Genomic DNA, 11498 nt, shown 5'->3' with positions numbered 1-11498 from the left:
CCCACGATAGTTGGAACACACCCTCCGGTTCCCCTTCTTAAAGAGAGGAACCACCACCCCGGTCTGCCAATCCAGAGGTACCGCCCCCGATGTCCAAGCGATGTTGCAGAGTCTTGTCAACCAAGACAGCCCCACAACATCCAGAGCCTTAAGGAACTCCGGGCGGATCTCATCCACCCCCGGGGCCTTGCCACCGAGGAGCTTTTTAACTACCTCGGCAACCTCAGCCCCAGAAATAGGAGAGCCCACCACAGATTCCCCAGGCCCTGCATCCTCATAGGAAGACGTGCTGGTAGGATTGAGGAGGTCTTCGAAGTATTCTCTCCACCGATCCACAACATCCGCAGTCGAGGTCAACAGAGCACCATCCCCACCATACACGGTGTTGACACTGCACTGCTTCCCCTTCCTGAGGCGGCGGATGGTGGTCCAGAATTGCTTCGAAGCCGTCCGGAAGTCTTTTTCCATGGCCTCACCGAACTCCTCCCATGTCCGAGTTTTTGCCTCCGCGACCGCTGAAGCCGCACACCGCTTGGCCTGTCGGTACCTGTCTGCTGCCTCAGGAGTCCCATGAGCCAAAAGAACCCGATAGGACTCCTTCTTCAGCTTGACGGCATCCCTCACCGCCGGTGTCCACCAACGGGTTCTAGGATTACCGCCACGACAGGCACCAACTACCTTGCGGCCACAGCTCCAATCGGCCGCCTCGACAACAGAGGTACGGAACATCGTCCACTCGGACTCAATGTCCAGCGCCTCCCTCGGGACATGTTCAAAGTTCTTCCGGAGGTGGGAATTGAAACTCTCTCTGACAGGAGACTCTGCCAGGCGTTCCCAGCAAACCCTCACAATGCGTTTGGGCCTGCCAGGTCTGTCCGGCATCCTCCCCCACCATCGCAGCCAACTCACCACCAGGTGGTGATCGGTAGAAAGCTCCGCCCCTCTCTTCACCCGGGTGTCCAAAACATGAGACCGCAAATCCGATGACACAACTACAAAGTCGATCATGGAACTGCGGCCTAGGGTGTCCTGGTGCCAAGTGCACATATGGACACCCTTATGTTTGAACATGGTGTTTGTTATTGACAATCCGTGACGAGCACAAAAGTCCGATAACAAAACACCACTCGGGTTCAGATCCGGGCGGCCATTCTTCCCAATCACGCCTCTCCAGGTTTCACTGTCGTTGCCAACATGAGCGTTGAAGTCCCCCAGTAGAACGAGGGAATCACCCGGGGGAGCACTCTCCAGTACTCCCTCGAGTGAATCCAAAAAGGGTGGGTAATCTGAACTGCCGTTGGGCGCGTAAGCGCAAACAACAGTCAGGACCCGTCCCCCCACCCGAAGGCGGAGGGAGGCTACCCTCTCGTCCACCGGGTTGAACTCCAACGTGCAGGCTTTGAGCCGAGGGGAAACAAGAATTGCCACCCCAGCCCGTCGCCTCTCAATGCCGGCAACGCCAGAGTGGAAGAGAGTCCAGCCCCTGTCAAGAGAACTGGTTCCAGAGCCCTTGCTGTGCGTCGAAGTGAGTCCGACTATATCTAGCCGGAACTTCTCCACCTCACGCACTAGCTCAGGCTCCTTCCCCCCCAGCGAGGTGACGTTCCACGTCCCAAGAGCTAGCTTATGTAGCCGAGGATCGGACCGCCAAGTGCCCTGCCCTCGGCTGCCGCCCAGCTCACACTGCACCCGATCTCTATGGCCACTGCTATGGGTGGTGAGCCCATTGGAGGGGGGACCCACGTTGCCTCTTCGGGCTGTGCCCGGCCGGGCCCCATGGGGACAGGCCCGGCCACCAGGCGCTCGCCATCGTGCCCCACCTCCGGGCCTGGCTCCAGAGGAGGGCCCCGGTGACCCGCGTCCGGGCGAGGGAAATCTGGGTTCCTTGTTCGTGTTCTTCATAGAGGTCTTCGAGCTGCTCTTTGTCTGATCCCTCACCTAGGACCAGTTTGCCTTGGGAGACCCTACCAGGGGGCATAGAAGCCCCCGGACAACATAGCTCCTAGGATCATTGGGACACGCAAACTCCTCTACCACGTTAAGGTGGCAGCTCAAATATATATATATATATATTTGTATGTATATATATATATATATATTTGTATGTATATATATTTGTATGTGTATATATATATATACATGCAAATATATATATATATATATATATATATATGTATGTATATATATATATATATATATATATATATATATATATACACTCGCCACTGAGATCGTGCTTACCGGGTAGACCACCTCTCCAGTTCCTCTGACGGGTGGTCGGGTGTTGCTGTACACCTTTCATCGGGAACTGTGGCTCCGGTATCACCTTGACGACCACAGGCTCATCAAAAGTCACCTGGAGACGACATGAACGATGTCAGCAGCTTTAGTCAGAGCGTCGGAATGTCGGTGATTTAATGGTGAGTATTTACGGCAAAATTCAGTTTGAACCTGAACTCGTATGTTCTTTTCACCACCAAAAAGTCCTCGCGGATGTTGTTGGCGTTTCACGCCAACACCAACACAACTATTGTCGAGTTAGCGTCAAAACACAGTGACTTCCTGTTTAGTTCAAAATAAAAAAATATACACATTTTTACGTTATTGATAAACATTAGTAAAACTTCTCAGAAGTTGAGATAACTCCCGGTAATGACTGGCTTAGAATGGCCAAAGGTAGAGATGTGTGTGTCCAAGTTAAAGGAATTTAATAGATTTATTACAATATTTGCAAGCTAGGTAATGTTTGCTGTGGTCTGGAACAACATGGCGCACTAACAACTATCAGAAATCCAGCCAATATTACATACAGATAATGGGTCATGAGACATGCAAATACAAATTAAATACACAGAGGACACAAGTAAAGGATATTAAATGAGCTCAAATATACCTACAAACGAGGCATGATGATGCAATATGTACATGCAGCTAGCCTAAATAGCATGCTAGCATCGATTAGCTTGCGGTCACGCACTGACCAAATATGCCTGATTAGCACTCTAACACAAGTCAATAATTTGTGCATTCGCGCACAGTATAAAACGTTTGGTGGACAAAACAGAGGAGTTGGCGTAAAACGCGTCTTTCTGTGGCAGCGTCAGAGAAAGTTGTCCATGCAAACAAACTAGTAACGGTGGGATAGCTAACAATTAGGAAGGTTTGCGTCATGTCAACAACATGGCGCACTAACAACTATCAGAAATCCAGCCAATATTACATACAGATAATGTTTCATTAGACATGTAAATATAAATTAAATACACAGAGGACATAAGTAAAGGATATTAAATGAGCTCAAATATACCTACAAACGAGGCATGATGATGCAATATGTACATGCAGCTAGCCTAAATAGCATGTTAGCATCGATTAGCTTGCAGTCACGCGGTGACCAAATATGCCTGATCAGCACTCCACACAAGTAAAGAACACCAACAAAGCTCACCTTTGTGCATTCGCGCACAGTATAAAACGTTTGGTGGACAAAACGAGACAAAGGAGGAGTTGGCATAAAACGCGTCTTTCTGTGGCAGCGTCGGAGAAAGTTGTCCATGTAAACAAACGAGTAACAGTGGGATATCTAACAATTAGGAAGGTTTGTGTCACGTCAACAACATGGCGCACTAACAACTATCAGAAATCCAGCCAATATTACATACAGATAATGTGTCATGAGGCATGCAAATATAAATATGATGTAAAGTGAAATGGTATGAAATTGTGTGATGTATTATACTGTAAGTGTTCATGTTCGAAATAAACTAAAGAAAGAAAGAAAGAAAGAAAGAAAGAAAGAAATTAAATACACAGAAGACATAAGTAAAGGAATTAAATGAGCTCAAATATACCTACAAACGAGGCATAATGATGCAATATGTACATGCAGCTAGCCTAAATAGCGTGTTAGCATCGATTAGCTTGCGGTCATGCACTGACCAAATAAGGCTGATTAGCGCTCTAACACAAGTCAATGACACCAACAAAGCTCACCTTTGTGCATTCGCGCACAGTATAAAACGTTTGGTGGACAAAACGAGACAAAGGAGGAGTTGGCGTAAAATGTAGGTAATGTTTGCTGTGGTCTGGAACAACATGGCGCACTCACAACGATCAGAAATCCAGCCAATATTACATACATATAATGTGTCATGAGGCATGCAAATATGAATTAAATACACAGAGGACATAAGTAAAGGAAATTAAATGAGCTCAAATATACCTACAAATGAGGCACGATGATGCAATATGTACATGCAGCTAGCCTAAACAGCATGTTAGCATCGATTAGCTTGCAGTCACGCACTGACCAAATAAGCCTGATTAGCACTCTAACACAAGTCAATCATGTGTGCATTCGCGCACAGTCTAAAACGTTTGCTGGACAAAACGAAGGAGTTGGCGTAAAACGCGTCTTTCTGTGGCGGCGTCAGAGAAAGTTGTACATGTAAACAAGACTACGGCGACGGCGGGATTTCGAACAATTTGGAAGGTTTACAGAAACCAAATCGAAACAAAAATAGATTTTTTGTACACGCGCCAGCATTGACAAAGTTTTATGTCTGGGTGCTGTTGACATAAACGGGTTGAGCTGGAAAGAGTTGCAGGGTGTGATCATCGGCGCCGCTCACCTTGGGGTTTCTTTTCCGTCGCGTTTGCCTGTGGGGGCGGGGCTTGGGGGGCTTGGACAAGGGGCTGGCCGCCACCGACAAGTCCAGCTCGGGACAACGTGTCAGGGTGGAGGCGGAGGGGAGGGGCATAGGGATAGGGGCTACCGATGGAGACGGCGTGGGAGAAGAGGCGGAGGCGGAGTCTTCCATCATGACAGGAAAATGCAGTCAAATGTTCCCTTTGAGGTTCCTGGAACATATCATGAAAATACATCAGTTCAACTTCAAAGCATTTATTTAACTGTACTGTGCTTTATTTGGACCAATAAATGACAAGTGAAACATTTTCAAAATAAAATTGTACTAGCGGGGCGTAAATATCGGGGTCTTTTTTTTTAAATTATGCGAGCGAGTAACAACCTGTGATTAATGGGATTTTAAACATGTATAATTTGACAACACTAATAATGTAAACTTTGTTGTAGTTATTCTCAACCCAACCATTGGGTTGAATTTATTGAACACAAAAGTTCAGTTATGCTAACTCAATGTTGGTTGATTCATAATCCAGCTATTGGGTTGAATTTATCTAACCCAAAAGTTGAGTTATGCTAACTCAATGTTGGTTGATTCATGACTCAACTATCGGGTTTAATTTATTTAACTCAAAAGCTGACAAATGCTAACTCAATGTTGGTTGATTCATAACCCAACCATTGGGTTTCATTTATTTAACCCAAAAGTTGAGTTATGCTAACTAAATTTTGGTTGAGTCATAACTCAACTACCAGGTTTAATTTATTTAACGCAAAAGTTGAGTTATGCTAACTCTATGTTGGTTGATTCATAACCCAACTATTGGGTCGAATTTATTTAACCCAAAAGTTGAGTTATGCTAACTCAATGTTGGTTGATTCATAACCCAACTATTGGGTTGAATTTATTTAACCCAAAAGTTGTGTTATGCTAACTCAATGTTAGTTCATTCATAACCCAACCATTGGGTTTAATTTATTTAACACAAAAGTTGAGTTATGCTAACTCAATGTTGGTTGCTTCATAACCCAACCATTGGGTTGAATTTATTTAACCCAAAAGTTGAGTTATGCTAACTCAATGTTGGTTGATTCATGACCCAAATTATGGGTTTAATTGATTTAACACAAAAGTTGAGTTATGCTAACTCAATGTTGATTGATTCATAACCCATACATTGAGTTTAATTTATCGAACACAAAAGCTGAGTTATGCTAACTCAATGTTGGTTGATTCATAACCCAACCATTGGGTTGAATTTATTTAACCCAAAAGTTGAGTTATTCTAACTCAATGTTGGTTGATTCATAACCCAACTATTGGGTTTAATTGATTTAACACAAAAGTTGAGTTATGCTAAATCAATGTTGGTTGATTCATAACCCAACCATTGGGTTGAATTTATTTAACACAAAAGTTGAGTTATGCTAACTCAATGTTGATTGATTCATGACCCAAATTATGGGTTTAATTTAACACAAAAGCTGAGTTATGCTAACTCAATGTTGGTTGATTCATAACCCAACTATTGGGTTTAATTGATTTAACACAAAAGTTGAGTTATGCTAACTCAATGTTGGTTGATTCATAACCCAACCATTGGGTTGAATTTATTTAACACAAAAGTTGAGTTATGCTAACTCAATGTTGATTGTTTCATGACCCAAATTATGGGTTTAATTTATTTAACACAAAAGCTGAGTTATGCTAACTCAATGTTGGTTGATTCATAACCCAACCATTTGGTTGAATTTGTTCAACCCAAAAGCTGAGTTATGCTAACTCAATTTTGGTTGATTCATAACTCAACTACCCGGTTTAATTTATTTAACACAAAAGCTGAGTTATGCTAACTCAATGTTGGTTGATTCATAATCCAACCATTGGGTTGAATTTATTTAACCCAAAAGTTGAGTTATGCTAACTCAATGTTGGTTGATTCATAACCCAACCATTGGGTTGAATTTATTTAACCCAAAAGTTGAGTTATGCTAACTCAATGTTGGTTGATTCATAACCCAACCATTGGGTTTCATTTATTTAACACAAAAGTTGAGTTATGCTAACTCAATTTTGGTTGATTCATAACTCAACTACCAGGTTTAATTTATTTAACGCAAAAGTTGAGTTATGCTAACTCAATGTTGGTTGATTCATGACCCAAATTATGGGTTTAATTGATTTAACACAAAAGTTGAGTTATGCTAACTCAATGTTGGTTGATTCATAACCCAACCATTGGGTTTAATTTATTTAACCCAAAAGTTGAGTTATGCTAACTCAATGTTGGTTGATTCATTACCCAACCATTGGGTTTAATATATTTAACACAAAAGTTGAGTTATGCTAACTCAATGTTGGTTGCTTCATAACCCAACCATTGGGTTGAATTTATTTAACCCAAAAGTTGAGTTATGCTAACTCAATGTTGATTGATTCATGACCCAAATTATGGGTTTAATTTATTTAACACAAAAGCTGAGTTATGCTAACTCAATGTTGTTTGATTCATGACTCAACTATCGGGTTTAATTTATTTAACACAAAAGCTGAGTTATGCTAACTCAATGTTGGTTGATTCATAACCCAACCATTTGGTTGAATTTGTTCAACCCAAAAGTTGAGTTATGCTAACTCAATTTTGGTTGATTCATAACTCAACTACCCGGTTTAATTTATTTAACGCAAAAGCTGAGTTATGCTAACTCAATGTTGGTTGATTCATAACCCAACCATTGGGTTGAATTTATTTAACCCAAAAGTTGAGTTATGCTAACTCAATGTTGGTTGATTCATAACCCAACCATTGGGTTGAATTTATTTCACACAAAAGCTGAGTTTCAGCTTTCACTACACCTCGTGTGTGTGTGTGACAATCATTAGTACTTTAACTTTATCTCACCTGTGTGCATTCACGCACAGCATAAAACGTTTGGTGTACAAAATGAGACAAAGAAGGAGTTGGCGTAAAACACGTCTTTCCGTGGCAGCATCGGAGAAAGCTGTTCATGTAAACAAACTAAGGTAGCCGTGGGATTTTTACATCTAAAAATGGTTCATAGAAATGGAGTTAAAACCTCAAAAATGGATTGCTCTTTATAAAAATAACTAAACAATTCAACCCAACACTCACAACTCACTAAACAACCGTTTTGTTCCGTGAATTATAGCATTTATGTCATGCGGTCGTTTTGTTGTTGTTAATTTCATTTCTTTAACTGTACTGCACTTTATTTTGACTGTTAGCAGCTTTTTGACCAATAAATGACAAGTAAAACATTTTCAAAATAAAATAGGTTTTTCAAAATAATAAAAAAAGGCAAATTTCCTTCAGAAATTGCCGCCCCCTGCTGGCCTTAACCACCGTATTGTTCCGTGAATTATAGCATTTATGTCATGCAGTTGTTTTGTATGGTTTTTTTTGTTGTTATTTTCATTTCTTTAAATGTACTACGCTTTATTTTGACTGTTAGCAGCTTTTTGACCAATAAATGACAAGTCAAACATTTTCAAAATAAAATTGTTTTTTCAAAATAATAAAAAAGGCGAATTTCCTTCAGAATGTGCCGCCCCTGCGGGCCTTAACCACCGTTTTGGTCCGTGAATTATAGCATTTATGTCATGCAGTTGTTTTTTGTTGATGTTATTTTCATTTATTTAACTGTACTGTGCTTTATTGTGACAGTTAGTAGGTTTTTGACCAATAAATGACGAGTAAAACATTTTCAAAACAAAAATTGCACTAGCGGGGCTTAAATATTGGTTGTTTTTTTTTTAATTATGCAAGAAGAGTAACAACCCGTGATTATCAATCAATCAATACAAAACCAAAAAATACACCAAAATCCATAAAATGTATTTTAAAAAAAAAAGCTGCTTCAGGATGATGCAGAATAAAAATGATCAATCCCCGCCCAAAAATAAAGATGAGAATTCTGCAACTTTATGGAGCAAAACGGAAGTTAGCTTCTTCCTGGGTTGCCAGACAGGAAATGGCACGACATCTCTCTTTTAAACCAATGAGTGGGAAAGACTTATAAAAGAAAATGTACATTTTATAACATTTATGACATGCAGTTGTTTGGTAGGTTTTTTGTTGTTGTTGTTGTTATTTTTATTTATTTAACTGTTATGTGCTTTATTTTGACTGTTAGCAGGTTTTTGACCAATAAACAGAGGTGTGGACTCGAGTCACATGACTTGGACTCGAGTCAGACTCGAGTCATAAATTTGATGACTTTAGACTCGACTTGACAAAATGTAAAAAGACTTGCAACTCGACTTAGACTTTAACATCAATGACTTGTGACTTCACTTGGACTTGAGCCTTTTGAATTGACATGACTTGACATGACTTGCTACTTTCCCCAAAACCCAAAGATGAAAAAGTTATTCGGGAGCGCTCCGTATTTTTCATTGTGTACTTGTCTATCAGCGTTGCGTGTGTCAGCTGGTGTGGTCTCAGTACAACAGCCAATCAAATTAGATCTACTTTGTTTTCATCACACAGCATTCATCCAATCAAATTGCAGGACAACCAACGAAGAAGACATGTCCAAACCACACGCCAGTGAACAAAAAATGATACCTAAAATAATTTCGTTTGGGTATAAAAATTACGAGGTGGTCAACACAAAACGGTTTGCAGTATGCAACACATGCGGTTCGAAAATTACTGATGGAGAGGCAACAACTTCCAACTTCGTCCGGCATTTGAAGTTGCACAAAGAACGGTAAGTTTTGAATGTAAGATAACGTTTATTGGCTAAGTAACGTGACTTTTATTTGCTGTGTAGTTAAATCAGTGAGGCTGTAAACTCACTGCTAATGTTATAACGTTATTGCAAACATGGGAATCTGTTGCAGTTCACTACCTTATTCATACTTTTTGTGAAGTGATTTTTTTTAAGCAGGGTTACGTTAGTCAATATATCACACGTAACGTTAGATGGCGGTCAGCAGCACCGCGTATTTTAGCCACCTAAAAAAAGACAAAAATAGTAAAATAAAGGTCAGTTAAAATGTATACTATATTATGAATATGTGTACCGTTTTAGCTAGCTTTCTGACATACTGTTGGTTGTTTACCTAAGTGGTCCCCAACCACCGGGCCGCGGCCCGGTACTGGTCCGTGGATCGATTGGTATCGGGCCGCACAAGAAATAATTATTTTTTTTTCTCTTTTTTTAATTAAATCAACATAAAAAACACAAGATACACTTACAAGTAGTGCACCAACCCAAAACAACTCTCTCTCCCCTTTTGTTCTGGGCATTGAACATGAGAGTCTTGGCAGTGCCTGCCTCCAGTGCTCCAGTGGAGCGAGTTTTCAGCCATGGTGGCATCATACTACGCCCCCATCGTGCACAAATGACTGACAGACTCTTGGCTAATTTGGTCTTTTGCAAATGCAATGCAGCATAGGGCCCTGACATATAAAAAGTACAACTTTTTTGTTATGTTCACGTATATGTCATGTTTTTTCAATGTTAACACTTTTGTACAAATAAGTACATTTGCACTTTATTTTTCAATGTGTTTGTTCTGTAAAGGAATGAGTTAATGTTTAAAATGACTGGTTAATAGTGCTATTATAAAGTGCAATGTCAGCACAATTTTCTTTCCTGTAATTTAAAATGCACTTGTTTTAATAAATAAATACAGCGTTTGAAAAGCATACACAATCTGTGTTAATATATTAGTCTGTGGTTAAAAGGACTTGAAAGGACTCGAAACTCAAGATGCAGGACTTAGGACTTGACTTGAGACTTTCCAGTCTTGACTTTGGACTTGACTCGGGGCTTGCCTGTCTTGACTCGGGACTTGACTCGGACTTGAGGGCAAAGACTTGAGACTTACTTGTGACTTGCAAAACAATGACTTGGTCCCACCTCTGCCAATAAATGACAAGTAAAACATTTTCAAAATAAAATTGCACTAGCGCGGCTTAAATATTGGGGTCTTTTTTATATTATGCAGGCGAGTAACAACCCGGAATTATCAATCAAAGTTGATTTATGTAGCCCTAAATCACAAGCGAGAATTCTGCAACTTTATGAAGCAAAACGGAAGTTAGCTTCTTCATGGGTTGCCAGACACGAAATCGCGCGATATCTCTCTTTAAAAAAAACATGAGTCGTATAGTCGGCGAAAAGAAACATTACATTTTATTTTATTTCTGTCATGCAGTTGTTGTTTTTTTTTTTTTTTTGTATTTTCATTGATTTTGTATTTGCAGTATTTCCCCGTTGCGAGTATTTTACAAGCCTTTGGCACTAAACAATACTCGACGTGTCTGTGACACAACAAACTCCAATAAACAATAATAAAACGCACATTTGACGAGGTATCGTGACGTTAAAGTCAGATATTTACCTTGTTATTAGTGTAGTATATATTTATTTTAGTAGCACACACGTCATTTAATAACAACATAGTCGTACCTGACTGAGGCCGAGCACAAAGTCGTCAGCGAGTGGAGTTCATCGTCGTCATTTCATCAAACTTTTACATTTCACGTATTTCGCCGATAAAGTTTGACGTTTTATGCCATAAAAGTTATTATTGCTGCACGGAAGAGGTTTTAAACTCCCTCCATATTGGCGTTAGGGTTAATTCTATTTCCGTTTCTGGTCACGCCGGAAGTCGCAGCGACACCTGGCGGTCAAATATAATAACGAGTCAGTTGTGTCGAAAGTGCAAATTTGTTCACTTTTTTAACAATAAACAAACAAAGACGGCAATAATTGAAAAAAAGACGTAAAAAAAGGAGGAAAAGGTTAATAATTTCATCCTAGAATATATAGAAATAACATCTTAGTGAATATGAGTTTTAGCCAAATGTACAAACGA

General features: G+C 40.4%; 1 protein-coding gene across 1 annotated transcript in view; it reads right to left on the bottom strand.

The window, feature by feature from the left end:
* Window positions 1–11278, bottom strand: part of LOC133575811 (protein phosphatase 1 regulatory subunit 35-like) — an 18682-nt gene extending 7404 nt beyond the window's left edge. Inside the window, exons 1-3 of the mRNA XM_061928668.1 lie at window positions 11090–11278; window positions 4632–4860; window positions 2242–2356 (exon numbers count right to left, since the gene is read on the bottom strand). Of these exons, the coding sequence (XP_061784652.1) occupies window positions 2242–2356; window positions 4632–4823 (307 nt within the window). The 5' untranslated portion in view covers window positions 4824–4860; window positions 11090–11278. The remainder of the gene's footprint in view (window positions 1–2241; window positions 2357–4631; window positions 4861–11089) is intronic.
* Between the last annotated feature and the right edge of the window lie 220 nt (window positions 11279–11498).

Source organism: Nerophis lumbriciformis, linkage group LG03, assembly GCF_033978685.3.
Source record: "Nerophis lumbriciformis linkage group LG03, RoL_Nlum_v2.1, whole genome shotgun sequence".
NCBI lineage: Eukaryota > Metazoa > Chordata > Actinopteri > Syngnathiformes > Syngnathidae > Nerophis > Nerophis lumbriciformis.
This window is presented reverse-complemented; position numbering and strand designations above follow the sequence as displayed.